General features: G+C 43.0%; 1 protein-coding gene across 1 annotated transcript; it reads left to right on the forward strand.

Moving 5' to 3' along the window:
• Positions 1–951: 951 nt before the first annotated feature.
• Positions 952–20,443, forward strand: FAM170A (family with sequence similarity 170 member A). Its single transcript, XM_029215768.1, has 7 exons — positions 952–1,093; positions 3,024–3,108; positions 13,890–15,332; positions 17,697–17,837; positions 18,644–19,370; positions 19,643–19,701; positions 20,306–20,443. Exons 3-6 carry the CDS (start codon positions 15,263–15,265, stop codon positions 19,647–19,649), a joined length of 945 nt encoding a protein of 314 aa, XP_029071601.1. The 5' UTR covers positions 952–1,093; positions 3,024–3,108; positions 13,890–15,262; the 3' UTR covers positions 19,650–19,701; positions 20,306–20,443.
• Positions 20,444–27,866: the final 7,423 nt, after the last annotated feature.

Consider the following 27,866-nt stretch of genomic DNA (forward strand, 5'->3'; position numbering starts at 1 on the left):
CTGTCCAGAGTGAGGTAAATAGTCCCTGCTCTGAATTGGGATTTTTGGGGGGAGCCATTCTCTCCCTTTACATTCCCAGCATCTTCCTAAACCATCCTGAGTCCATGTCTTTTCTTTATTCTCATTTTATTAGAACCTCAAAGAAGATCAGAGATCACCTGACAATTTGAACTCTGTTTGTAGGAAGGTGTTTCTCAATCAAGACAACACTTAAAAGGCAGCATGACCTGGGGAAAAGAATGTAGTCATCTGGGTATTAGGAGACCTGGAATTTTCTTTTCTGATAACTGTGCCACCTTACCAGGGAAGCTCCCTTCTCTACCTCTCATCCCTGCTCTCCCCGTCTACGTCCGTCGGTCTGTTTCTTTGTAAACAGGTTTTAGCTATGTGATCCCTCTTTCTCTAAAGTTCTGAGTATATAATTTTTTGGGGGGTGGGTACGCGGGCCTCTCACTGTTGTGGCCTCTCCTGTTGCGGAGCACAGGCTCCAGACGCGCAGGCTCAGCGGCCATGGCTCACGGGCCCAGCCGCTCGGCGGCATGTGGGATCTTCCCGGACAGGGGCACGAACCCGTGTCCCCTGCATCGGCAGGCGGACTCTCAACCACTGCGCCACCAGGGAAGCCCTGAGTATATAATTTTGAAAAGCTCCTCTCACCCAAGGAGTTTCTTCAGACCCCAAGGAAAAGTCTCTAGTTGGGAGGGGAGATGTTTTCCCATACATTTATTGAGCACCTCATATGTAACAGGTGCAAGTCACTATTCAAAGCGTCCTTTATGTGTGTCATTTAATCCTTAATGATGATGATAACACACACTTACACAGAACTTCCTCTGTGCCAGACTCTGTTCTAATTAGTTTACATACATTCACCCATTTAAATCCTCATCACGAAGTGTATGAAGTTGGTAATATTATGATCTTCCTTTTGCAGGTGACCATTGAACCTTAAAGGAGAAACAAACATAGTGCCCTAGGGCCTAGGGCCGATCTCAATATTCATCAACCAGGACAGGACAATCATCTTCTCTTGACAGATGAGGAAGATGGGGTTCTAACAGGCTAAGGAAAACTGCCCACAGTCACAGAACAAGTAAGTAGCACACTTGGAAATCAAACTCACGTCTAATTTGTTCCAGAGCCCACATTCTTTCCATTTTGCTGCTTTGCCTCCCAGAGACGGTTTTGCTTTGTCATAAACTGCAGAGCAGAGCATGGCACTTTTAATGAAGGAAGAGTTTGCCAAATGAAAAGCAGATTAATGAGATATTTGGGATGCTTTGCAGTAAATAAATCTCTTTCAGAATTCTCATCTTCTCCCACTCACATCGTTAAAGCCATAACAGTAACAATTACCTCAGCCTGGTTGAGGCCGTGTGGGAGTGTCTGTCGCCCTGGGAAGACACTGGGGATCCACAAAACTTTCCTTGAGCTGACTGGGCCATAGGTCAGAAATTGGATATATCAGAGGTTGGCTTTCCCCATCAGAGCCTCGTCCTGCCCCTCCTGTTTTCTGGCTGTGTCTTGAGGAGTTACTTGAGGAGAGAAATAGAGCTTAAAATTGGGTCAACATTAAGAATATTAGAAATGTCAATGTCAACCTGTTCTCCGAGACTTAGAGCACCATTTGAACACGATTGCCCGAGACTTGAGTAGAGTCTATCTTTTTTCTTTTTTTTATAATAGGTAATCTTTTATAATCTTTATAATCTTTATAATAGGTAATTCCCTGGGAATTAAAAAATATCCCTTTGAAACTGAGAGGCCAGAGCAGAAATGTAATTATTTCTATATGATATACAACTGAATTTAAAGCCAAATGCTCACATTTATATTCAAGAGGAATGTGTGTCTGCTTAAACTGGTGTTGAGGGTCTGGAGGATGTGAAGACAAGCAAGTCCCAGGCCCTTTCTCTAAGAGCTAGGAATCTACTAAGGGAAATGGGGTGTAAGCTGTAATAATCTGTGCTGCGAGGGGAAGCATATCATTTACTGCCCATCCGCCACAGACCAGGCATTGTGTCAAGTACTTTATACAAGGACATGGCAAGATGGATGTATTAGCCCCATTTCTCGGGGAGGAAAGCAAGACTCAGAATAAGTTGTCCTGGGCCAACAGCACTTTATGAATATGGCTGAGATTCAGACTCAGGTGGCTCTAATGACAGACCTGCACTCTTTCCCCTAGGATTTACTGTTAATTAGGCAGGATCCATTTAATGGTTTAACGTATTAGGTATCCTTCATGGGATTTAAAGATTCACGAAATTAGCTCACCGAGCTGCATAACGTTTTGAGATGACAATTTTTGACCTGGGGTATTTTGAGGAGACATGGGCAAATCAAATAATTTTCAGCTTTTTCAAAGGAATGTACAAAACAGAAAACTTTACCCATTTCTTGTGCTTTTATGTTGGTGGGGTGAGGCTTATGGATGGTCTTTGGGTGAGGGATAGAAGCGGTCTGGATAACCCAGATAGCTACATTACTTGGTAAGAAATAATGGTTTTGAAGTATGACTTGGCTACTTTAAAGTGGCTGTATCAGCTCAGTAGGAGTTAGCAGTTTGATGTGGCTACCAAAAAGCCAGTCTTAAGAGAAGTATCTCTGGTGGGGGAGGTAAGAACCCCACTCTAATTTGCCTTGGTCAGACCTTAGTTGGAATACTGTGTTAAGTTCTGGGGAATGTAGACTAAGATAAATATAAAGCAACTAGGACACATTCAGGAGAAAGTTTGGATCAAAATGTGGAAATGAAATCTGGACGTTTAGGAAATAGGGCTGTGTAGCTGAAGAAAAGACCTGAAGGGCTGAGATAACAGTCTTCAAATATTAGAGGATTGTCTTATGGAAGAGGAATGTTGATTTTTTTTTTTTTCTCTGTGGCCCTAAAAGATGCAACCAGAAGCAACAGGCTCTGGGGAAGTGGATTTGTCCTTACAAGGAAGAATTTTTTGTTATATCTGCCTAAATATGTTTTATCTGCCTAAATATGTTGAGGTTTTTTTGTTTGTTTGTTTTAGAAAGCGGTGGATTCCCAGTCCCTGAAGGTCCTAGGACATGTGCCAAGTAATTACTTGGTGGAGCCATGGCAGAGGAAATTCAAAGGTACCATGGATTGGATTTCACGTGCATCAAAGTCCTTCCCAACCCTGAGCATCTCAGTACCTGTGGACTGTCCTTCCAGGCTTTGCCTCCACCTTTGTCACTAGGGTTGGGGTATGTTTTGGGGGGATGGATAGATGGATGGGTGACAGGGGATAGGAAGAATGTACAATGGCAAAGCAGTTACTTGGTCCATTCAAATTTGGTCTGCCATTTTTAAATTTTGCCTTTCCTATATGCTCATTTGCTTGCCCTAAACTCTGGGCACCTGGAGGCCTTTGCTGTAACTGTTTGTGATCCTCAACATAGTACCCCATCTCATGCAACTGGGTTCTTATAAATGTTATTTGACAGTGATTTTTATCAGGTATCAAGTATTGTCAGGCTCCAAAAGTAAGCGAATCTAACTTTGCCGTATGTACAAACTCTAGGTTTGTAAAGCTTGTGGCTGCCTCCCCTCTCTGGGGAAAGATAGAACCTGAATTCTTTTCCAGATTTCAGTGAGATGGAAATTTCGGGACACCCACGAGACAGAGAACCAGTCAAAGGGCTTCACACTTAAAAGTAGCCTTAAAAATTACCCATATGCTAGTTGCACTTCTCCCAGCTCCCTGTCAGGTTGCAATCTTCAACTGTTTTGAAAGATCTCTAGCTCTTTTTGTCCCATTAAGGACTGAAAGGGATTGACAGAAGGTTTTTGCTCATAGTCTACAGCTGAACTCTTGTGTCAACAGTAAATATTCCAGCAGAAGGAGTGGGGGTTTGATCATTTCACTGCTTTCTGCAGGACAGACTCTGTGGGCTCCTGGCAACATCTAATCTTCAGTGACCCCAGTTGTCACACCCAGGAGTAGGTTTCTCTCTAATCCTTTTCAGAGCTATGAACAGCAGGGAAACACAATTGATAGACCAAGAGGCATTTTAATCATGGGATTTGTGAGCATTTCATATTCCTTTCCTCATTATGGATACACTGCCCAGCCTTTGGAAGATACACTAAGATGTTGGTCAGATCCTGTTAACCTCATTTACTTCCATGAATTCATGTCAAGTGTATTATGTTCATGGAGGAGATTTTCAAAACCCTACCAAGTGGGTTTAGAGGAAGATGGGGCTAACTTCAGATTACTTCTTTAGGCCGGAGGTTTTCCTAGGCACCAGTAATCATCCGATTTTGCTTTCTAAGGCTGCTTCCCTTGCTTACAATTCATACATAGAAGCTAAGTCCTTGATGGAAAGGTGTTCTTTACAGTTGTGGGTTTTACCTCAGTCTCTGGGCTCCTTTAAAAATAAACTTCGAATATTCTTCTCAACCCTAGTTATTTGAACTCTCTGAGTCTCAGCTCAGTTTATTAACATTATTAATTTGCAGTGGATCTGTATGTCTCATGTCCTTAATACATTGCCTCACACAGGGGCACCAGCTCAGGAAGACTTCGTCTGTTGCAAATTTATGAGGAAGTTGAATATTTATTTTTGGTACTTTTTCACCACCTCCCCAACATCTACCTCCTGACCAGATACCATTTCTTCTCTTTCCTGTCTCTACATTTCCAATCCCATTAAAAAATGGCCCAATTCTCAGCCTGTTTTCCCCTAGTCCTTGCTAAAACAATGGCTGATGATGGTTTAAGTTAAGGCGCCACTTCTCATGAGGTTACTTGTATTTTAATAAAAATCTTTGAAGGGTAAATATTCAAAGTACTGCTTCTCTATGGTTAAATTTTAGGCAGTGTAAAAAATAGTTTTAGATGGAGATGAAAGGAGTTGGGTGGATTACACAGGACATGGGATGAACAGGGCTGTCACTTTTGTTCAGTTACATGAACATGGTGACAGGCAAGCATAAATGCAGAGATGGCATTCCTGTGCTGGTATGGGGAAAAAGAAGAGAGGCCACTGGTCAGGACATTGTTTGGCCTAGGGAGGAAGAAGATCCAGTACTTTGGCAATTTATTTAAGCTTTTGTTTTTTTGCGGGATAGGGGAGCAAGTAGGGGAGCTCATACTTGAAGCCGAATCCGGCCTCTGTACCCTAACACTGAATTAAATCTCAAGACAGAGTTTTGGGTGAAGTAGAAAAGAATAGCTTTATTGCTTTGCCAGGCAAAGGGGGGCTAGAGCAGGCGATTGCCCTCAAAACTCTGTGGCCCTGACCTGGAGAGGGTAGTGAGGAGTTTTATAGTAATCGGTCAAAGAGGAGGGCGTGATCAGTTCATGGACATTCCTCTGATTGGTTGGTGGTGAGGTAAGTGGGAGTCAGCATCATCAACCTTATGGTTCCAACTGGTTCTGGGGTCTGCGTGTTTGTGGGTAGCACACCATTAACTTCTCCCAACTAGTGGGGGTTTCAGTATCTGCAAAACAGCTCAAAGGTATTGTTATGTGTATCCCTTGAGGGGGAACCGAGACCCTGCCCCAAGGCTGCACTATTGCTTCTTTTGACTATTTCTCCCTTGTCTCACATCCCCTCCCTTCTCTAATTATCAACTGCTTGAACCTGCTCATTGGAACTCAGGGAAGGTCATGTAGGCTGAATGAAGCCTATTTCCTGTAATCAAGAAATGGGGGACACCGATACAGGCTTTGTGCCCAGGAGCCCACAGGGTCCTGCTAGGGATCATGCTCAGTGCAAGGAGATGTGGAAAATTCTGAGATAAGGAATCTTGGCCTCTACTTTCCAAGGGATCCTACTCTATGTTGTGGGGGAAATCAGACACATTCGTTAAGAGTCTGCCCAAGTGAAGAATGTGAAAAGAGTTATCACAGAGGCACAACTTACATGCTGGGAAAATGTGTGGTCCATTCTCACTGGGATATCTGGAAGGGCTTCTTGTAGAAAGTGGGATTTTAATTGGACTTAAAAACAAATTGTACTTTGAAAAATTATACTTTTGAAAGAAATGACTTGAGCAAGCGCCTGTCCTCTGATGGAGGGAGGGAAGTCTGGCCTAGTTGAGTGGAGGCGGGAAGGTGAGTGTTATGCTTAGTCTGGAAAACTCGGCAGGGTCTTCAACCCTACGGGGCTTTGAATGTTCGGTTGAATATTTTAGGTTTTATTCTTCTTGCATTGGGAAGCCATTTAAGATTTAAGCAGGGGAATAATATTGTTAAAGAAAATAACTATGACCAGGATGAATTGAAGGGAGGGAGAAACGACATACTCATTTATCTACAATTTGGGGAAGAGAGGAAGATTATCTCTAATTCATTAGATGTGCATTGTATCAGCAGGAGCGAAATAAGCAGCATATCTTGATACATAAATCCTCCTCCCATATATGCATTCTTTTTCACCAGGGAGCAAGTATTTGGCAGCCAAGTTATCTTTAAAGTAATAATAAGAAAGCTATTTGGAATAAATGTTTCAGAACCATTTGTTACTCTGCACAGACCTATGAGCAAATAGGATTGAGCTAAAGCATTTACAGTGGTATGTGGTTCTGCAGGGGCCGCCACACTATTATATATACTTTTATCTTGGCTAAACTCTAGCTGTTGCCACTGCTATTACTCAAAGAACTGAAGTGTCAACAAGCTAATCAAAATAGCAAAGTGGGAGTCAAGAGTTTTTCCCCCTGTTTCTTAAAGACTTAGGAAAATTGTTTCCTTTTTATTCCCTATATTCAGAACATAAAAGCCTCCCAGACATCTAATCTTTACTAGGTCAACCATTTCAAAAGGCAGTGGGATTATTTTCCAGTTGCTTTTCAGTTTAAGGCAAGTGTTTTAGGGGCTTCCAAAGCCTCCCTCCTGAATCAATTCATGAAAAAAAACAAAAACAAAAAGTGAAGTAAAGGCATTATTAACCCAACTACATTGTCTTGGTATAAAAATCCTAACAGAGCATAGTGGAAAAAGGTTCTGAATCATGACCTAAGAGATCTGAGTTCTAGACCCAGTTTTGTGAATGCATAGCTTGATGGTTTTGTCAAGTCTTATATTTAACAGGGAGGGATTAGAATTGTTCTGTATGGTTTCTGTACTCTTCAGTAGTATTGTTCACAATTACTTTTCCCTAAGGAGTTTAGAAAATGGAGACATATGATAATGTTGCAGGAAGAGGGACCTCTTCCGGGGCCCAAGAGTGGGCTCTTGTCTACCACTCAGAAAAGAATTTTCTGAGGAGACACATGTGCTGACAAAGCAAGAGACTTTATTGGGAAGGCGTGTCCGGGCAGAGAGCAGCAGGGTAAGGGAACCCAGGAGAACTGCTCTGCCATGTGGCTCGCAGTCTCAGGTTTTATGGTAATGGGGTTAGTTTCTGGGTTGTCTCTGGCCAATCATTCTGACTCAGGATCCTTTCTGGTGGTGCACACATTGCTCAGCTAGGATACGTTCCAGCGAGAAGGATTCTGGGAGGTTGGTAGGACATATGGACTGGAGTCTCCTCTCTCCTTTTGACCTATCCCGAATTCTTCCGGTTGGTGGTAGTTTGTTAGTTCTGCGTTCCTTACCAGGACCTCCTGTTGTAAGATAACTCGTGCAAGTGGTTACTATCGGGCCTGGTCAGGGCAGGCGGTTTTGGGCAGTGGTTTCCCTAAAAATAAGATTGTGGTCAACAGTTTTGGGTGGAAGTGATGTGTGTTACTTTGGGACCAGAACTCACACTGCCAGTGTGAGGCTCCAGAATTCTTTCTCTCTACAAAGATGACTGAGAGAGGTGGCTTTGTCAAGCTGGGGGCAGGAATAAGGAAAATGAAGAGCAGAACTCCTAGGCAGCCCATGATGGGCATGTACAAGGAGTGGGAAATGAACCTTTGTTGTTTTAAACCACTGAGATTTGGAGGAATTATTTGTTACAATAAAATTTCAAGCTTATTCTTTTTTTTTTACATCTTTATTGGAGTATAATTGCTTTACAATGGTGTGTTAGTTTCTGCTTTATAACAAAGTGAATCAGTTATACATATACATATGTTCCCACATCTCTTCCCTCTTGCGTCTCCCTCCCTCCCACCCTCCCTATCCCACCCCTCTAGGTGGTCACAAAGCACTGAGCTGATCTCCCTGTGCTATGCGGCTGCTTCCCACTAGCTATCTATTTTACGTTTGATAGTGTATATATGTCCATGCCACTCTCTCGCTTTGTCACAGCTTACCCTTTCCCCTCCCCATATCCTCAAGTCCATTCTCTAGTAGGTCTGTGTCTTTATTCCCATCTTACCCCTAGGTTCTTCATGACATTTTTTTCCCTTAAATTCCATATATATGTGTTAGCATACGGTATTTATCTTTCTCTTTCTGACTTACTTCACTCTGTATGACAAACTCTAGGTCCATCCACCTCATTACAAATAGCTCAATTTCGTTTCTTTTTATGGCTGAGTAATATTCCATTGTATATATGTGCCACATCTTCTTTATCCATTCGTCCGATGATGGACACTTAGGTTGTTTCCATCTCTGGGCTATTGTAAAAAGAGCTGCAATGAACATTTTGGTACATGACTCTTTTTGAATTATGGTTTTCTCAGGGTATATGGCCCGTAGTGGGATTGCTGGGTCATATGGTAGTTCTATTTGTAGCTTTTTAAGGAACCACCATACTGTTCTCCATAGTGGCTGTACCAATTCACATTGCCACCAGCAGTGCAAGAGTGTTCCCTTTTCTCCACACCCTCTCCAGCATTTATTGTTTCTAGATTTTTTGATGATGGCCATTCTGACTGGTGTGAGATGATATCTCATTGTAGTTTTGATTTGCATTTCTCTAATGATTAATGATGTTGAGCATTCTTTCATGTGTTTGTTGGCAGTCTGTCTATCTTCTTTGGAGAAATGTCTGTTTAGGTCTTCTGCCCATTTTTGGATTGGGTTGTTTGTTTTTTTCTTATTGAGCTGCATGAGCTGCTTATAAATTTTGGAGATTAATCCTTTGTCAGTTGCTTCAATTGCAAATATTTTCTCCCATCCTGAGGGTTGTCTTTTGGTATTGTTTATGGTTTCCTTTGCTGTGCAAAAGCTTTGAAGTTTCATTAGGTCCCATTTGTTTATTTTTGTTTTTATTTCCATTTCTCTAGGAGGTGGGTCAGAAAGGATCTTGCTGTGATTTATGTCATAGAGTGTTCTGCCTATGTTTTCCTCTTAAGAGTTTGATAGTTTCTGGCCTTACATTTAGGTCTTTAAGCCATTTTGAGCTTATTTTTGTGTATGGTGTTAGGGAGTGATCTAATCTCATACTTTTACAGGTACCTGTCCAGTTTTCCCAGCACCACTTATTGAAGAGGCTGTCCTTTCTCCACTGTACATTCCTGCCTCCTTTATCAAAGATAAAGTGATCATATGTGAGTGGGTTTATCTCTGAGCTTTCTATCCTGTTCCATTGATCTATCTTTCTGATTTTATGCCAGTACCATACTGTCTTGATTACTGTAGCTTTGTAGTATAGTCTGAAGTCAAGGAGGGAGCCTGATTCCTCCAGCTCTGTTTTTCGTTCTCAGGATTGCTTTGGCTATTCGGGGTCTTTTGTGTTTCCATACAAATTGTGAAATTTTTTGGTCTAGTTCTGTGAAAAATGCCAGTGGTAGTTCAAGCTTATTCTTGATTGATATGGTCTTCAAAGAGTATAACTGGAGCTTCCCTAGTGGTGCAGTGGTTGAGAGTCTGCCTGCTAATGCAGGGGACACAGGTTTGAGCCCTGGTCTGGGAGGATCCCACATGCCGCCGAGCAACTAGGCCTGTGAGCCAAAACTACTGAGCCTGTGCGTCTGGAGCCCGTGCTCCACAGCAAGAGAGGCCGCGACAGTGAGTGGCCCACGCACCGCGATGAAGAGTGGCCCCTGCTTGCCGCAACTAGAGAAAGACCTTGCACAGAAACGAAGACCCAACACAGCAAAAATAAATAAATTAATTAATAAACACCTACCCCCAACATATTCTTAAAAAAAAAAAAAAGAGTATAACTGGGATACATAGGGAAAGCCCTATGGATATAGAAGATCCTTCTTTTTACTGAATTGAAGTTTAAGTTTTCTATACATAAATGTCAAAGCTGCTTTGAGGGGAATTGTTTCCTATCATTGGAAATACTGAAATATGGACTGGGCAACCTCTTGAAGGCAGTGCTGTAGAAATTGAAGGTGGTTGTGTGATATAATAAGAAATAGATATTTGGTCTTCAATTGTTCTGGCGCAGAGCTCCTAAAACCCTTGGAATTTCCTAAGTGCTGAGGGCAATAAAGGTGTCTAAGGATGGAGGCTCGTTGCTAGTAGAGCCAACCAAGTGATTAGAGGGTTGGAACTTTCATTCCCACCCCTCTGAAGTGGTCAGAGGGGCTGGAGGTTGAATCATTCACCGAAGGCAAATGATTTAATCATCATGCTTATGTAATAAGCCTCCATAAAAACCCAAAAGGAGGGGGTTTGGATTGCTTCTGAGTCAGTGAACATGTGGAGATACGAGGAGAGTGGCATGCTCAGAGACCATGAAAGATTTAGACACTTTCCCTATGCCTTTCCTTATGCATCTTTTCCATCTGGCTGTTCCTGAGTCTATATATATATAAAACTTGTAATATGTAGTAAGTAAAATGGTCATCTAGTAAGTAAAATGTTTCTCTGAGTTCTGTGAGCCCGCTTTGTGTGAATGGATTAATCAAGCTGAAAGCAACATCTGGTTGGTCAGAAGCAAGGATGGAAACCTGCATTATTTGCTACTGGTGTCTGAATGTGTGTGTGTGTGTGTGTGTGTGTGTGTGTGTGTGTGTGTGGTAGGAGCAGTCTTGTAGGACTGAGCCCTAATCTGTGGAATCTGACGCTATCTTTGTGTAAATAGTGTCAGAATTGAGCTGCATTTGTACAACACTCAGGTGGTGCCTGATAATTGCTTGGTGATACGGGGAACCCCCTGTCCCTCCACACTGGACTTGGTACTACAGCTGACTCTTGAACAACGTGGGTTTGAACTGTGTGGGTCCACTTATAGGTGGATTTATTTCAGTAAATACACATCCTTAGGTTCAACCAAATGTGAATCAAAATTTCTATCCATGGTTGGTTAAATCTGCATATGCGAAACTTGTAGGTAAGGAGGGCTGACTATATTATGCCATTTTACATAGGGGACTTGAGCATCCGTGGATTTTTGTGTCTGCAGGGGCTCCTGGAACCAATCCCCTGAGGATACTGCGAAACGACTATAGAATCTTAGGTTGGAACAGAGAAGTTCATGGTCCATTTGAGGTTAAAAGTATTCAGAATTACAGCTCCTGAGGGTAACTGTTGCGCCTCACCTTTGTGCAACTTGTATGGTTTATGAAGTGTTTTCTCCAGTGTTAACTTACTTGCTCTTCCGTGGATAGCAAAATGTTTATTCACTGTACCTTTCATAGTGACTTCACAGGTGCTAAGAAAAATTTGTTTGGAGAAACAAGCTGATTTTTTACCTGTATCCCATAGCTATTCTGATAGATGAGTAGTGGTATCTCATTATGGTTTTCATTTTCATTTTCCTAATGGCTAGTGCTATTAAACGTCATTTCATGTGCTTATTTGCAATTTGTATATCCTTTTCAATGAAGAATCTCTTCATATCTCTTGTCCATTTTCTAATCAAATTGTTTATTTTCTTACTGTTGAGTTTGAGCGTTCTTTATATGTTATAGACTTACTTCTTTGTTGGCTATGTAGTTTGTAAATATTTTCTCCCAGTCTCTAGCTTGACTTCTTATACTCTTAAAAGAATCTTTCACATAGCAAATGATGTTAGTTTTGATGACGTCTAGTTTACCTAGTTTTCCTTTTATCATTCATCTCTTTCCTGGTTTATTGCAATAGGCCCACGTTCTCTCTGATTCTGACCTTGCCTTCCAAATGTCTGTTCTTAACAAAGCAATTAGAGTGATCTTTTAAAATGTAATTTCTCATTTGAAACTCTCCAAGCTTCCCATGTCACTCAGAGTAAAAGCCAAAGTTTTAGCAGTAGCCTATAAACCCTATATAATTTGGTTCCTCATTATCCCTCTGACTTCCCCTCTTACCACTCTCTCCCTCCCTCAGCCACACTGGCTTTCTTCCTGGTATTCAAACACGCCAAGCAATCCCTGACCCAGACTCCAGTCTCTTTTTGCCTAAAAAATGTAACCTTGGCTCTAAGCTCCCTTATTGCCCTCAGGTACTACTGAGATGAGGCCCTTTTAGTGAAGCCTTCCATGATCTCCCATTCAGCATGGAAATTCCCCTATTTCCTATAGTCCCATATCCAGTTTCTTGTTTTATTTTTCATCATGGTACTTGCAAATATCTAACCTACTAGGTATTTTTAAAAAATTGCCTATCTTCTCCTCTAGAATTAAGCTCCTTGAGAGAAAATCTTTGTATCTCTTTTGTTCTTAAATGTTCAAGTACAGAATCTAGAGAGCCTGGCACATAGGAGGGGCTAAATAACTGTTTATATAATGAAGAATGGACAGAGAAATGAAGGAATGACCAAAGTATGTCCCAGCCTAGCTGGGGCTTGTTGTGATGAATCCATTGCTTCTAGGTTGGACAACCTGAGCTGGTACGTTTGGAATTGTCTTTCTTTTTCTGCGGGGAGGTTCATTTCTTTCAGAAATTCAGGGTCTAAGAAAGATGCCTAAAGAATCGTCCTCCTTGGAATGATGGAATTAGAACTTCTAATGAAAGTTCAACTCCTAAGGAAGTGGTGATCATCAACGGTTGTTATGCTCTTTGTTGAAAGGTTGGTGAGGAGCATTGTGGTTCCTCATCATTATGGATGGAGGGACCAAGCTGACAGTACCTGACCTCACCGATCAACCTTAACTTCATTAAAAATCGGACAGGGCTTCCCTGGTGGCGCAGTGGTTGAGAGTCCGCCTGCTGATGCAGGGAACGTGGGTTCGTGCCCCGGTCTGGGAGGATCCCACGTGCCGTGGAGCGGCTGGGCCCATGAGCCATGGCCGCTGGGCCTGCGAGTCCGGAGCCTGTGCTCCGCAACGGGAGAGGCCACAACAGTGAGAGGCCTGCGTACCACAAAACAAACAAACAAACAAAAAACCAGACAACTTTTTGTACTTCCTGTTGCAATGCAATAGGAAGGTACACAGCATCACTTATAAAATAATCTTGTAGTAACATGAAATCGAATCTAAATCTAATTAATTCTCTAGCTGTAACTACCTGTTTATAAGAAAATAGAGGTAATAGGGAACATCTTAAATGACATCACAGGAATACAATCAACAGATTCCTGTGGAAAATTCTACAGGATAAATTACTTAGTTTCTTCAACAAATCAGTGCCAAAAAAAGGGAGGGAGAACTGTTGTAGACTAAAAGACACATTGACATTGCAAGGTGGGGACCTTCTTTAGATCTTGATTTCAATAGATCATGTATAAAAAAGACATTTAAACACATTTGGAGGAAATTGAGTATGGCTTAGTTATTGTGGTAAGAAAAAATGATAAGTAAATTTGTTGGGTGAGATAATGATGTTATGTTAGAAACAAGTTTATCTGTTGGAGATAAATACTATGGCATGTAAGGAGAAATGACATAATGTCTGAGATTTGCAATAAAAAACAGCACTTCCCCCGCCCTCCCCAAACTCCTAAACCAAAATAAATACACAAAAAGCTAAAAGTGTGCGAGTGAGTGAGTTTGTTTGTGTGTGTGTGTGTAGCAGAACAAGAATGGCAGACTTTTGATAATTGTTGAAACTGGGTGATGGGTAAATGGTGCTGCATTCCTTTTATATCATTCTCTTTACTTTGTGTATGTTTGGAAATTTCTACCCCAAAAAAACTAAGAAGAAAAATCCTCCTTGCCCCATCTTTTCTAGGGATTCTCCAAGAAGCAGAAAGATTTAATCTCGTCAGCAAACCCTCACAAGGCTGAAGTTGTCCTCTCTTCACTCTCCTGTTGCCTGAAACCTTAAGTCATTCTGCAGTGCCCTTTCAAATTGGGACCCGCCTCAGTCCATGTGGTATTTCTAATGAAAGCAGTGACTTCTGGGAGTCTACCTCGTCCTGTGCACCAATACTCCCACTGGATCCTGGCCACTACCTCAAAATGAGGTGTCTCTAATTCTAGAGTGGAATCAGGAGGATCCAGATGCATTGCCACTTATAACTGGTATAAATTACAGCCCACAAGCAGAGGTGTGCAAGAAACAGTACAAATTTTTTTTTTATAATTCCATGTAATTTGTATTTTAAGCCTTGATCCTGCTGGTGTCCTGTTTGGATTTCCGCCATCCCTATTTGGAAGTCATACAGGGCCAAGCTTTTGAGGGAGTGGGTGGAAGCATGATCATTGTTGACTGGAGCCCACAGTTGTAAGTGTAGATGTCCATCAGCTCGGGGGCCATGCCTCCTTTAGGTTTGGTGGCTGCTGTGCCATGCATGGGACAGGTTGCCATGATTCTGGTTGCCATGATTCTGCTTGTATGCATACTATAGCCATCTCCTTTTAGAGTTTTTGCCCCATTTACCCCTCCAGCCACACTTGAGAGGCCTTTTCTCCTCCAGGATTTGCAGACATCTCTCTCTGACTTAATTAGCACATTTCAACACTCCAGTAGGGAAACAAGACATTACCTAATTTCAAAAACCTGCTTCTGTTATGTTTCTGCTCAAGTATCCTCTCTTTTCCATGGAGTTTGCGATTTTAGAAATAAAAGCCAAGATCATCCGCATGCTATTTCTGCTATGCCCTGCCAGGCTCTTCCACTGGCCAGAGAACATAGGGTCTGCTACCCACCTGAATGCAGAAGGGAAAGGGTGAAATGAAGAAAAGAAAATAAACAGGAACAGATTAACATCTCAAAATATCCTGCCACATTTGAAAGATGTGAGAGTTGAATTCACGGGAAATGTTCTACTGGGAAAAAGGAATTGTTCTTGAAAATGGGGTCTGTGCTGTTGCAGAGACTGTTGAACCTAGGTCCACAGAATGCTCTGAGGTCATCCTTGAGGTTAGAGAACTCTGCTGTGGCCGTGGCAACCTTTGAAACTTAGCAGCCCTGGTGAGCGCTAGGCAGTACTGCCGGTTCACTAAGTGGTCTAAGTTCTTCAGCCATTTCGGAGACTTGACTATTTTTATTTGTATTGAATCATTTCAACGGATTTCCCGAGAGCCAAGAAGGGCCAACCTGTAGGGAAGAGGAGGAGTTGGAGGTGAGGCATCTTCTAAGGGAGACTTCTAGTTGGTACGATGAAACAGCGACAAAAGAGGAAACATCTGGAAAATGAAGAGTCCCAGGAAACTGCCGAGAAGGGAGGAGGTATGTGGGGGGCAACTTGTCTGGGGCACATGGGTTTCTGCCAAACTGAACCTTCTCTAGGAAGGGGGGGTTACTGAGAACGTGTCACCTGTGAAGCAGGGAGCGAGAGACCTTGTCTCACTGATGCTGCCGTATCCATCCGGAGGGTCCCTGTGGTGTGAGACGGCACAGGACGGCCAGATGCCCCTGGGAGATGGGAGGTCAGCTCCGCCGGTCTGAGGACTCTCTCCTGGGGCTGCCGGGCCTGGAGCTTTGTCGGACTCACAGCAGGCTGCATCCTGCTTGCACAGACCTAGAGGTGCAGCGTTTCTCAGTCCCCGAGTTGTCTCTTATTCTCTTTGATCTTTCCCTGGGGTCATGAGGTGTGGGATGTGAAGGATGCAAGGATGCTGAGAGAGACCCATGAGTTGCTTGGCCCCTTTTACCAAAGTGGAAAGAGAAGCCCCATGAGTTGAAGGCCTTGTTGAAAAATACCTTGAGAAGTGGAATGCAGTTCAAAAGAAGATTGTTTGTCTAGGGATGGTGTCATATTGAAAGCAAGGAGGTTTTATTCCTTCAACAGGAAGAATTTCCCAAAGGAAATCAAGGGAAGGGAAGGGCTTTCCAGAGACTGAGACCACGTGAGCAGGGCTGAGAAATGTCCTCAGGGTCCTGCGGGGAGCTCTGAGAGCCACGGCCACGTGGTGCCTGCGTGCATTAAATGTAGGCGAGTAGCTTGCCCTGGGAGAGGGGTGGTCATGTGAGGAAGTGGGGCAGAGTGGAGCCCACCCCAGAGTTCCAGCTAGAGGCCTCTGCCCCAGATTAAAGCCCAGTAGCTCCTACCGGGCCCAGGGCCCTGGAGACTGTAGGATGGGCCCTGGGAATGGAGGTCTAGACAGCAGGCAGATTTTCAGACAGTGGCTGGGACAGGCTGGGGAAGGCAATGACTGCCCCTGCCCCCACCATTCAGAATATTTTTCTCTATGTTCCTGTGTGTGTGTGTGAGAGTGTGTGTGTGTGTGTGTGTGTGTGTGTGTGGTAGTGGAGAGAAGAGCGGGATGAATGGGGGTAGAGTGCTTATCAGATATAAAGTCTGCGTGGTAAAGTTCTTGTCACCCTGCCTGGACCTGGGTGACACTCGGTGTATGTAAGAGTGTATACAGAATTATTGTTAGGGGTGTTTTATGAGACAGTAACTCATACACCCATGTACACTCTGATACAGCAAAAATATCACACACCCCACATATAACTTCCTTATTAAACCAGACACAGCACATGTAGGTATATACACACATCACTCCTGTACTACATTCTCATACAACCCACCTGTATGACAATCCTCTCCTCCAATACCAAACGCTGGAGATGAGATATGTATATAGACACACACACTATATATTTATGACACACACACTATATATATATATGTATCTCCTCAACTCTCGCACAAACACAGCTAACTTCAGCTATCTCTAAATACCTCTATAAGAACCAGTCACATGTCATACACACCACACTTATAACACATTCTTGAGTAATGCCAGACCCGCTTTGTACAAACCACAGTAAACCACAGTCTCACTAACCCATGTCAGGGTTGCCAGATAAAATATGGGCTATCCAGTTAAATTTGAATTCCAGATAAACAACAAGTAATTTTTCAGTATGAGTATGTCCCAAATATTGTATGGGCCATACTTACACTAAAAATAAGTAAGACCAAATAGTGCATGGGAATACTTACACTAAAAAATTATTCTGGGTTTATCTGAAATTGAAATTAACTGGGTGCCCTGTATTTTTGTTTGCTAAGTCTGGCAACCCTTATATACTTACCACCAGCTGATGTATTATATATTTATTGTATTTTTGTTTAGTGTTTGTCTTCCCCTACTAGAATGTGCAGCATTACCAGAGACTAGAACAATGGAAGAGTGCCGGATACATAGGAGTAGCTGCTTACTGAATCTTGGTGAATGAAAGAATGAACACACACCATAAATACAAGCCACACCATGTAATGAGGAAAAGTTACATGTCCCAGAATTCCTGACTTGTGAACAGAAACCATGCACACAAAGGCCACAGACACAGATAGACACATCTGCACTGTGCTCCCCACGCCAACCCCACACTTACCACAGACTTAACTGATACACATCACTCACTCTTCCCTCATACTCACAGTCACCACCGAGGCCTACATTACCAACAAGACACTGACAGAATAAGTATTGATTTGAATTAAATACTGGAGTATCCTCTGGGAACCACACTCTCAACTGTGTGTATTTGCTGCACCTGACACTTGTCAGACACTCAGTAAATATCTGTGGACAGAGGACTGATGGACCCACCCTGAGCCTTTCATTCCTCCCTCAGGAATCTCGAAGTCACAAGAGGATCCCCCTCAGCTTGGATCCACTGTGGTGGCCCAAGGCTGCAGCCCAGGGTCAGGGGAGGACTCCTCTGCCTCTGAATTCTTCTCCTATGCTTCTTCTCCGTGCAAGCTCATCTGCAGTGGTAAGGGCGCGGGGCTCCTCAGGTGAGGGGGTGCTTGGCTGTGAGGCAGGAAGCACACAGATCCCAGGGAGGCTGAGAGGAAACCCAGGGTCATCAGAGGTGATGAGGGCTCTGTGGAGGAGCCTGGGCAGGATGGCTGAGCTGTTACGAGGGCAGGGATCCCAGCTGAGTCTGGGGGGCATGTGAATCCTGGTACCACCATGGTGGGGAAGTCAAGGAGCAGGGGCCGGAAAGGTCTGGGCTTGAGGTGGAGGGCAGAGGGACCGGATTAAGCATCTTCAGGGGGAAATGTAGGGTTTGTCTTTGCCCTTGCTTCCAGAGAAGGACAGAGTTCTTCATCATAGACCTCCAGCCTGAGAGCAGGACCATCCAGCTGAGGTCCACACAGCTCACACATACATCCGCCCTCCAGGCACAGCCCTTCTCAGTGCACACATAAACCCCAGGCACGTGATCCACAGTGCTCTTCTCCTGCACCACAGCCCCATTCCACAAGTAATGCACCACCGATATTCCCAAACTCGCACTCCTTGTCGTACACGCATCCTTCTGCATCCCTCACATACCACAGCCCTCACCACCATACTCCACATTCCTGTATACAGACACCACTCCAGTATCCCCCCACGCGCAGATGAAAAGCCCACAGATGACACCAGATACACCACTCCATCCTACGGCCAACAGACACCAAGCTCATGACACAGCTATGTCATGCAAATGTCCCTCCCTCGTCTACCACACCTGCTCCCTCAGCTTCCGGCATGGCCCATGCATGTTATTATGTTTTTAATTTCCTTTTTCAGAAATCCAGAGATTACATCGAGACACTGCCCAGCCTAGAGCACCCCTAGCCCAAGTTCAGGAACAAGGGGAGACCGCTCCCCCATCACAGTATGTCTCCTTCTCATCCTCTTCATCCTGTGAGGCCTCTCTGTATACAGACGAAGAGGAAAGGGACATGAAAATATTCTACATGCGGGTACAAGTGAACAAGGGTGTAGCTGTCTCCTGGACGATAGAGAAACCCTTGGAGTTGCTAGAAAAGCAGCTGAGGAGAGAAGAAGTGACCCTTCCTGAGCATGTGTGGGTGGGCAATGCCGCCTCTCATGTGTCCACCAGAAACCTGTCTGACGGTGAGCCCACTGGGGAGGAGAATGAGTGTGAGGAAAGGGCAGAGCCAGACAGCCCATCAGGGTCACCTGCAGTCAAGGAGACACCCAGGGCCAAGACACCGGACTGGATGGTGACCATGGAGAAGGGCTTCAGGTGCATGGCCTGCTGCCGGGTCTTCCCCACCTTGGAGATCCTCCAGCAGCACGTGCAGTACAGCGTCCAGGACGGCTTCAGCTGCCATGTCTTTCATCTCGCCATGTCCCAGCTGACGGGCAATGTGGAATCCAAGAGCACCTCTGAGGAGGAGGAAGAGAAGCAAGAAGAAAAGGAGAATGAGGGACAGCAGCCCACGGGGGAAGACCTCTGCCCGAGGAGCCAGTGTCCAGTCTATGTGTTTCATTCTCCGAAGGACAGGAAGTGAGCAGGGGTTGGGGCTGCGGAGGGAGCTGTACCTTCCCCGAGCCAGTCCCGTCTCACCACCCCAGGCTCATGCTTCCATAAGGGAGAGTTGGGGGCTTTAGCACCTCAGGGGACAACTGAATGGGAGATAACCGGCTCCCGTGCTTCTGGCCCAGTCATTTAATAATAAAGTCATGACTGTAAGTGGGAATTTATCCTGAGCTTTTCAGCTCCCACAAGAAATTCTCTTTAGCTAAGAAGTGTTTTTCTCTCTTTCGATTTCCACACAGCAACTGAGATTCATGGGACAGAAGATCCTGGAAGACGGTGTGGCCTTCTCTTGGAAGAGGTAAGGCTGGAGGCTGGCACAGTCTTCTGAGCCTATGTCACGAGGGCCCAGAGGAGTCTAAGGAAAGGGGCCGCAGAGATGTGCTGGTTTACCTAATGGCTGTGCAGTTGAGTTGACTTGGGGACACACCCAGCACTTCCAAAGGAATTGACCTCTGTTGACTTAAACAAGAATGTGGAGCGTTTTGACTAGGAGTTTTCTCAGGGCCTGCACGGTGGACCTCAACTCTAAGAGGACGTACTGCCAGCAGCTCCCTCTCGGCAGAGAGAGCCAGGAGTGGTCTGAAGAGAGGACAGGGGCCCTTGTAGGACCAAAACTTCGAGGTCTGAGAGCCTTTGGCCTGAGCTGAGATCTCACTCTGACCGCTGTACCTAGCCTTCTGGGACAAAGGGGAATGTGAAAGAGAGTCACGTGGAAATGAGGTCCCCCGAGATATGGAAATGTTCCAGAACCTTCGTTGTGCGGTGGTTGATCTGGAGCCAAGCTCACTGTGCTGTGTGTGGCTCTGAGCTTTAAGGCAACGCTGGAGGGTAACCCTGACCAGCAGAGCTTATAGTGCTTCTTGTCTCTTCCTGTTCTACCTCATTTATTTTCTCCCTTCCAGGGAGAAGAAAGGACCCTCAGGATAGTAGCAGACAGAATGCCGTGGTCTGAAGGAGGATGAAGGGACCAGCACTCAGTCTAACATTAATATAATGTTATAAACATCATATGCAATAAAGGGCATTTCCCAAACCTTTCCTGGATGTTTTATTTAATTACATTTTTCTATCTATGCATCTATCTATCAGTCATCTACATCTGTATCTTTCAAGGTTTGTGAACAAGCTTTCACATAAGCACTAGAGACATCCACCAGCATTTTCCAGAAGGAGGCCTGGAAATTGCTGGAGACTTCTCACACATAGGGAATGGCCACAACCCTTGCCACACAGACTGTGTGCGTGGCCCTCCTGACTTACTCCCACTCTCTGAATTTCCTGAGGTCTGAGATGGGGATGCTGGCTGGAGGCAATGATCACATGCAGGCTGAATCTTCTCCAGATTCTGATTCTCTTCCTGGGCATATCGTCCTCAAGCACAGTTTCTATGTCCCTGGCCACACTGATCTCTCTCCTTCAGTCCTTCCCTCCCTCCCTCTCCTGCCTCCCAGTGCAGAGAATACTTTTTACATTTGAGACGAGATTTATTTTTTGTTCACAGAATTCTCGCCTGTTCTACTGTGGCCTCCGTTTTTAACATTCCAAAGCTGAGAATTTTCTTTTTTTCTCCCTCATTTCTGCTGTCTTTACCTTCCTAATGCAGTGAACTCAGAGTGCCTAGCTGACTGGATGGGGAAAAAAATCCAGGGAGCAAAGAGAAATAATAAAAAATATATCAGTTAATTTTTCATAGTGTTATCCAACTATATATTTTTAAAATTTAGGAATAATATTAGGAATATTCTCTTTATAAAAAACTGAATTATTGGGCTTCCCTGGTGGCGCAGTGGTTAAGAATCTGCCTGCAAATGCAGGGGACATGGCTTCGAGCCCTGGTGTGGGAAGATCCCACATGCCACGGAGAAACTAAGCCCGCACGCCACAACTACTGAGCCTGCGCTGCAGAGCCTGTGTGCCACAACTACTGAGCCCACGTGCCACAACTACTGAAGCCTGTGCGCCTAGAGCCCGTGCTCCGCAACAAGAGAAGCCACTGCAATGAGAAGCCCGTGCACCACAGCTAAGAGTAGACCCCGCTCACCGCAACTAGAGAATGCCCGCTGGCAGCAACAAAGACCCAATGCAGCCCCAAATAAATAAATTAATTTAAAAAAACTGAATTATTTTAAAGGGTACAATGTATAAAAGTACAATAAAAGTCCCCCTTCATAACCCCCCAACCCCACTCTCAAGACTACTTCCTTTTGTAGAGATTATTGATCACTAGCTGTCTGATTTCAAGACTTTTGGTCCATGAATTTACATATGTAGGTGCTTTATATGTGATGCTTTATAGAGATTTTTTATTTATAAATTATATCATACCATATCTATTCTAAAATTAACATTTTGATTGGAGATATTTTAATGTCTTTAATATAGAGATTTAGTATAAATCTTTGCTGTAGGTCTATCCCATTTTTTAGGCAAATGTTATTTATTTACTTCTAGTGACAAATCATAATATAATTATTCCCTTATTGATGGACATTTCGAGAAAGATACTCTTTTTCTCCTGCAATTGTCTTGTGACTTTACTTGTTAACCAGATTGTGTTTCTTCTAAGTATTTTTGATTTATAAATTGTACCATACCATATCTATTCTAAAATTAACATTTTGATTGGAGATCTTTTAATGTCTTTTATATAGAGATTTAATATTAATATTTTAAATAGTCTCCAGTTTCCTTGTGGATTATTGACATTTTAAACTCTGTACTTCAGTTCTCCCTCAATACCTGTAATTTTGTCATGGCTATTTCTGTACTTAAAGATGAGTAACTATATGATTGATTTCTTCATTTTTTTCCATGTCTTTCCAAGGTACTGAATTTGATTGTGTCTTATGAATTAGTGAAAAATGCTAGTCCTTGAGTCAGGACATTGGGCCCTTTACCAAGTAACTCAACCTTCCTGGGCTTCAGCTTCTGTATGTGTGATCAAGAGGCTTGGACTAGCTGACTTTTCAAATGCTGTGTTTCTTGGATTCACTCTCACTTACTGATCTGCTACTTAAGAAGAGGGTCTGTTCTCATAAAGTAAGAACGGTCTTTTTTTAATCCTTGGGTTGGGCAGAGTTTAATTGGGCATACTCAGTTTGTTAGTTCTATTTACTTTTACATATGCTTAGCTCTAAATAATTTATATAGCTCTTGTAACTATTTTTAGATCTTATTTTTTTCTTATTTTCTTTTACAGTTTCTAATTTGTTATCACCAGTGTAGAGGAGCCTGATTGGTTTTTAAAATTTATTGATCTTGTATCTGTCTGCCTTGTTGAACCGTCTTATTAGTTCCTACTAGTTTATCTGTGGGTTCTTTTGGGTTTCCTAGATAAATGAGCAAATTAAATGTAAATAATGTGTTCTTTGGATAAAGTTTATTTTCTTGCATCTATCTATATATATATACAAGCAATATGTTGAATTGATTTAAATATTTAAATACTTACATACCTGTTATCATAATCTAACATTCTTTATCTTATTTTCTTTCAATCAATATTATGTTTTCAAGATTTGTCCACATCAATCCATATAGATCTAGGTCTTTTATTTTTGACTGTTTGATATTATTTCGTCACATGCGTATAGCATCATTTATTTTCAATTCAAGCATTATTGGACAATTGGATTGTTTCCCTCCCTTCTCTAGAACAAACAATGTTTCCTAGAATCTCCCTGAAGATGTTTGACAGTCGAGAAGGGCCAGGCTGCCCGAAGGATTCCTACTTGCTTTTAGCCACCTTCCAACAGGCCATCTCCAGCCAGCAATTTGAAGCACAGATGAAATGAAAACTCCCCCAAATGTGGAGATCTTAGGAGCTTCCTAGAAGGTGGGAGGTTAATGATAGGCATCCTGCTGGGATCCCAGGGGAGTCTGAGCTGGCCTGAACCTCTTCCTCCTCTTCCATCTCTCAAGAGAAATGTGGAGGAAAGAAGACTTCAAAAACTGTGAGTAGGCAGAGGGAGAGATATTGGGAGCTGAAGCTTTAACTGAGGTCTTCGAGTGGGCTGTGAGGACGCAGAGCCTCTAGAGAGCCAGGCTCTGCCTTCTGAGAACTTCTCCCCTAAGGATGCTCATGATGAAGGTGATACCAGGCATATACAGCCGACTTGGTCCACACTGTCACAGAAAGCCTTATCAGAATCTCTTCTTGTTCATACACTCTTGTGTCTGTTACTTGGTTATTGCCTTTGGTACTCCACTGATGTGAACCACAGTCGCTAGGGGATGGAGGACACTAGTGACCCATCTTGCTCTGTGGCATTAGTCCACAGCTTGAGGGTAAGGGAGGAGGCCAAATGAAGCTCAAGAAGGAAAGATGGAGTTTGAAGAGAAGACCTGAGTTAAGGGTGTCTTCTCAAGTCTTGATGAATGAAATGTAGCTCCAGTACCTGAAGTCCTGCTTGTTCTCAAGTCTGACCACGGGGCTGGGTGCACTCAGTGAAGGAACCATATACACTTAGTATTTCATTGCTTGCTCACACTTGCCCTCCTCTGATACACACTGCAAGACTGATCTTCCCCTGAAACAACGTTCCACCTGCTACTATCATCTCATGAACATTTGCTTCCCCTTCCTAGTGTCCCCCTAGAATGTCATTGCAGGAAATTCATAATTTGATAATCATGCTTCTTACCATATTCTCAGCAACTTCTGATAAATTTTATTCACTTTATTCCATAGTCTTCACACATCAATAATCTTCCTTAACTTCCTAGCTGCAGGTTAACCCATTTGGAATCATTTCTTTTTCTTTCTCTTCTTTGGCAAATCCTTTCTATCTTTTAAGGTCCTTTTCTTGTCTCTCTACCATCCTGCCTTCCTGAACTTGTTTTTCTGTTTAAGTAACCTTTCAATCTCCTTCCCCAATTTCCTCGTAAACATTTAGAGTTTATTCCTCACAAGTCAGACAGCGGTTTATGAATGGCCAGGCATAATGGACTCAGAATGAGTTGGTACCCCCGAGGTACCTGTCTTGCTGGGGAACCACAGGTGAAGGGCTGGCTGCTGGACATATGTTTGCATGGAGTCAGGCTGAGTGGCCTCAGGGTGTTTGCTCTGCACTTGTGTGTGTTTCTCCCTAGTTGGTTTCCTTGTCCAACCACCTCTGACCTCCTTCCATCCAGCCCAAGGAATCCTTCTCATCACAGGGGTAGGATGTTTGTCTCATTTTCCATCACATCCTTTCCAAAAGTATCGTTGTGAGTTGTTCCCATTCCAAAGACCTTTCCTCTTTTAAGAGAAAAGAGAAAATCTTTTCTCTCCGTTTCTCTCACTTCACTTCTGATCTATTATCTCCTCCGTCCAGAATGGCCCACTGACTCAAATGGGTGTAGATCCGAAGATGACAAGAAATGCTAGCAATTCTGAAATAATAATACAGATGTATCAGGAAAACTTGAAAACCTTTATCCCGCCACATTAAAAAAAATTGCACTTCCAGCGTATTAAAAGTCTCAGTGTAGAAACACAAATGATATAGAAATTGAATTACACTCAATCTTTTCTTCTTTCCTGATTTATTCTAATCCTCAAAGTTAAGATGATTAACTATTTGTTATGTAAACTTTCAGACATTTTCTACACATACACACTTTTCTTTTTTTCACGTAAGAGTGTGAACTAGGTCACTTTCAACATGCTGTGATTCTGTGATTCACTCTCTCCCACCGAGTCATCCACTGATAAAGTAATCTTTTTCATGGAGAAATATTTCCAGTAGCTAATAGCCAATGTCTGTGGAGTGCTTACTCTGTGTCGGTTTCTTCTAACTATTTTACAGATAATTTGTACAATATACCCATGGACTAGGTACAATTATAACCCCCAAGTGACAGATAAGTGCAGATAAGTACAAATAAATACAGAGGCCAAGTGACTTGGCCAAGACACTGGAGCAAATCAAAATCCATGCCTCTGTAATCATTTTGCTCTATTGCCTCTGTCTGGGAGGCTTGATGATTTTGCAACTAAAACCTTAAATATCATGTTACATTTTTATATCTCTGACACAAGCATGGGGTTGTGATATGGGGTAACTAACCTGACTACTTTTGAAAACCCTTATGCACCTGGATGAAAGTAAGCCAGGGACTGCAAGCTATAGATTTAAGATTTCCTACCAACTTTTAAAAATACCTTCTTGAATGCAATTTATGTAATGTCAAGTCTAGGATGTAGTCCAAATAGTAACAGAAAAATGGAGATATGTAGAAAAATACTTAAAGTTGACAAGTATTGGGAGTGTAGTATTTTTGGGGCCAACGTGTAGACCACAGGAAAACTTGCTGCTTCCATCCCAAAGGGAAGAGCTCTATGTTGCAACTGCCAAGGTCCCTGGGGCAGCAAGTCTGCTCACTGCTTAGTAAAGAAGCCTCCTCAGTTTGATAGAATCATATGGGAGCCTTACATTTGGTTAGCAGTTTTACATTCTTGATGTAATAATATTTTCAGGGTGTGGCAGGGTATCAAGCTATGAAAATACCCTTGGAGAGATTTGCTTATTAAGTTTGGCTTTTTCAATCTCCCTAATACTTCTTTACTAAACACCAGGCGGTTTCCTTCACTTTTCAGAATTGTGTTGTTTTTCCCTTGTCTAATGAACTTTCAGATACTTTTTGATGAGCTATTAAGTTTGGAGAAAAATAAACATCTCTTTAAAATAAGGAAGATAATAACAATGACAAGTAGAAAAAGCTCTAAAATTGGGAATATACTCCATTATAGCCAATTAATGGGAGTGGAAAGTTCGTGCTCACTGTCCAGGACATATAAATAAAAGTTGAGGATGCTCTGAGGCATCTCTTGGATCTCTATAAGCCTCCATCATTTCTGATGAGTAGGGTTGACAGATAAAATATAGGCTGTTTGGTTCAATATGAATGTCAGAAAAACAATGAGTACATTTTTAAGATAAGTATGCCCCAAATAGTACATAGGATATACTTATACTAAAACTAATGATTTATTATTCATCTGAAGTTCAAGTTTAACTGGGTATCCTGTATTTTTATTTACTAAATCTGACAGCCCTACTGATGATCCACAATGGAGGCAGTTCAGGAACGGTACATGCTGGCTCTCAGACAGTCAGAAATTGCTTCAGCAGATCCAGGTACAGTATGAAATTCTTTTCGGACGTAGCTCAGAAGCCACGGGCAGCCCTTGACTGCAAGTACTTCCTCGGGTTTCCCTGAGGTGGGGTAAACCTTCCTCTTAATGGCCTTTTGGTAAGTCTGGAAGACCATATCCAAGGGGAGCCCCAAAGTCAGTTTCATCCTCACAACCATGTTTCCAATTCCTGGAATTGGCTGCATGTGACTCACAAGAGATGAGGAGGTTTGTGAAAATTGGGAGTGTCATAGCTTTAACACTTTGTAGGTAAAGTTTTGCTGTTCTGAGAGTTTTAACAGGAGCAATGTGAAAGACTCCAGGTCCCCAGGTAGATAGAAATAATCCTGTTATACTTCTGTGTATGTGACAAATCTCTAATAGTTCACAGAGCAAATATATGGTCTTAGAAAGACTGATCCAAGCTTGGATGTTTCTGGTGACAAGGCAAGGTCCTGAGTTTCAAGTTCACCTTTTATGGTTGAGGAGACAATAAGGTTGTCAGAAGGGAAATCATGGAGGAGACCTTGGCTTCATCCATTGTTCAGGCTTTTATATTTGGTTCTATCTAGATTGTGTTTCAAAGGTGGAGCTTGTTTACAACTATGAACATTCTCTGATGTGCTTTTTGGACCTTCATTCCCAGAGTGAGAGAAGTGCTGAGGCTATAGAAATGCCATGGATATTCTGAAATGCCATGGATATTCTGAAATGCCATGGATATTCAATGGCATTTCCCAGGTACTGTTCCCTTGGTGCTGCTCCTTGAAATGTGCAAAGGGATTATCATCTGTTTTGTGGCCTGTCCTAGCATCGTGAAAGGAAGCCGCTGCACCTGGCTCAGAGGATTTAGGATGTGGTGGGAGAAGACGGGCCACATTTAGGTAACTGGTGTTACTATAGCCAAGGAGAACAAATTATTGGAAGTGGAGGTTTCTGGGATGGGAATGATGTTGTTGTAATTTCACAAATGCTCCAGGACCAGAGAAGACATCCAGAAGTACTGGGCTTTGTTTTAGGTTGCAGGTAAGAGAGGGAGGGATGGACTAGAGATTGACCTCATACAGCTGGTCAGTGTGTTGTTCTTTCGTTCATTCATTCGTTCATTCATTCATTCATCCAACACGTATTTACTGAGTTACTGTCATGTGTCAGTTACTCTGTTAGGTTTTGAGATATGATAGTGAAGAAAACAAATTCTCGGTCTTTAAGGAGTGTATAGTTCAGTCAGAGAGACTGATAAAGAAATAGGTAATTACAACATAGGAAATAAGTCATTTGATAGAGGAAGTGGGTCTTTGTGGGTGTACACAGGAGGCTAAATTTAACTAAGTCCAGTGGTGGAG

The sequence above is a fragment of the Monodon monoceros genome, unplaced genomic scaffold (assembly GCF_005190385.1).
Source record: "Monodon monoceros isolate NGI ecotype Baffin Bay Population unplaced genomic scaffold, NGI_Narwhal_1 Super_Scaffold_12, whole genome shotgun sequence".
NCBI classification, from domain to species: Eukaryota; Metazoa; Chordata; class Mammalia; order Artiodactyla; family Monodontidae; genus Monodon; species Monodon monoceros.

Excerpts from the sequence above, each read along its gene's own strand:
- FAM170A (XM_029215768.1), top strand. The coding sequence starts at position 15,263 with ATGAAACAGCGACAAAAGAGGAAACATCTGGAAAATGAAGAGTCCCAG. Across the intron at positions 15,333-17,696 it reads AACTGCCGAGAAGGGAGGAG|GAATCTCGAAGTCACAAGAG; the intron begins GTATGTGGGGGG and ends TTCCTCCCTCAG. Across the intron at positions 17,838-18,643 it reads GTGCAAGCTCATCTGCAGTG|AAATCCAGAGATTACATCGA; the intron begins GTAAGGGCGCGG and ends TTCCTTTTTCAG.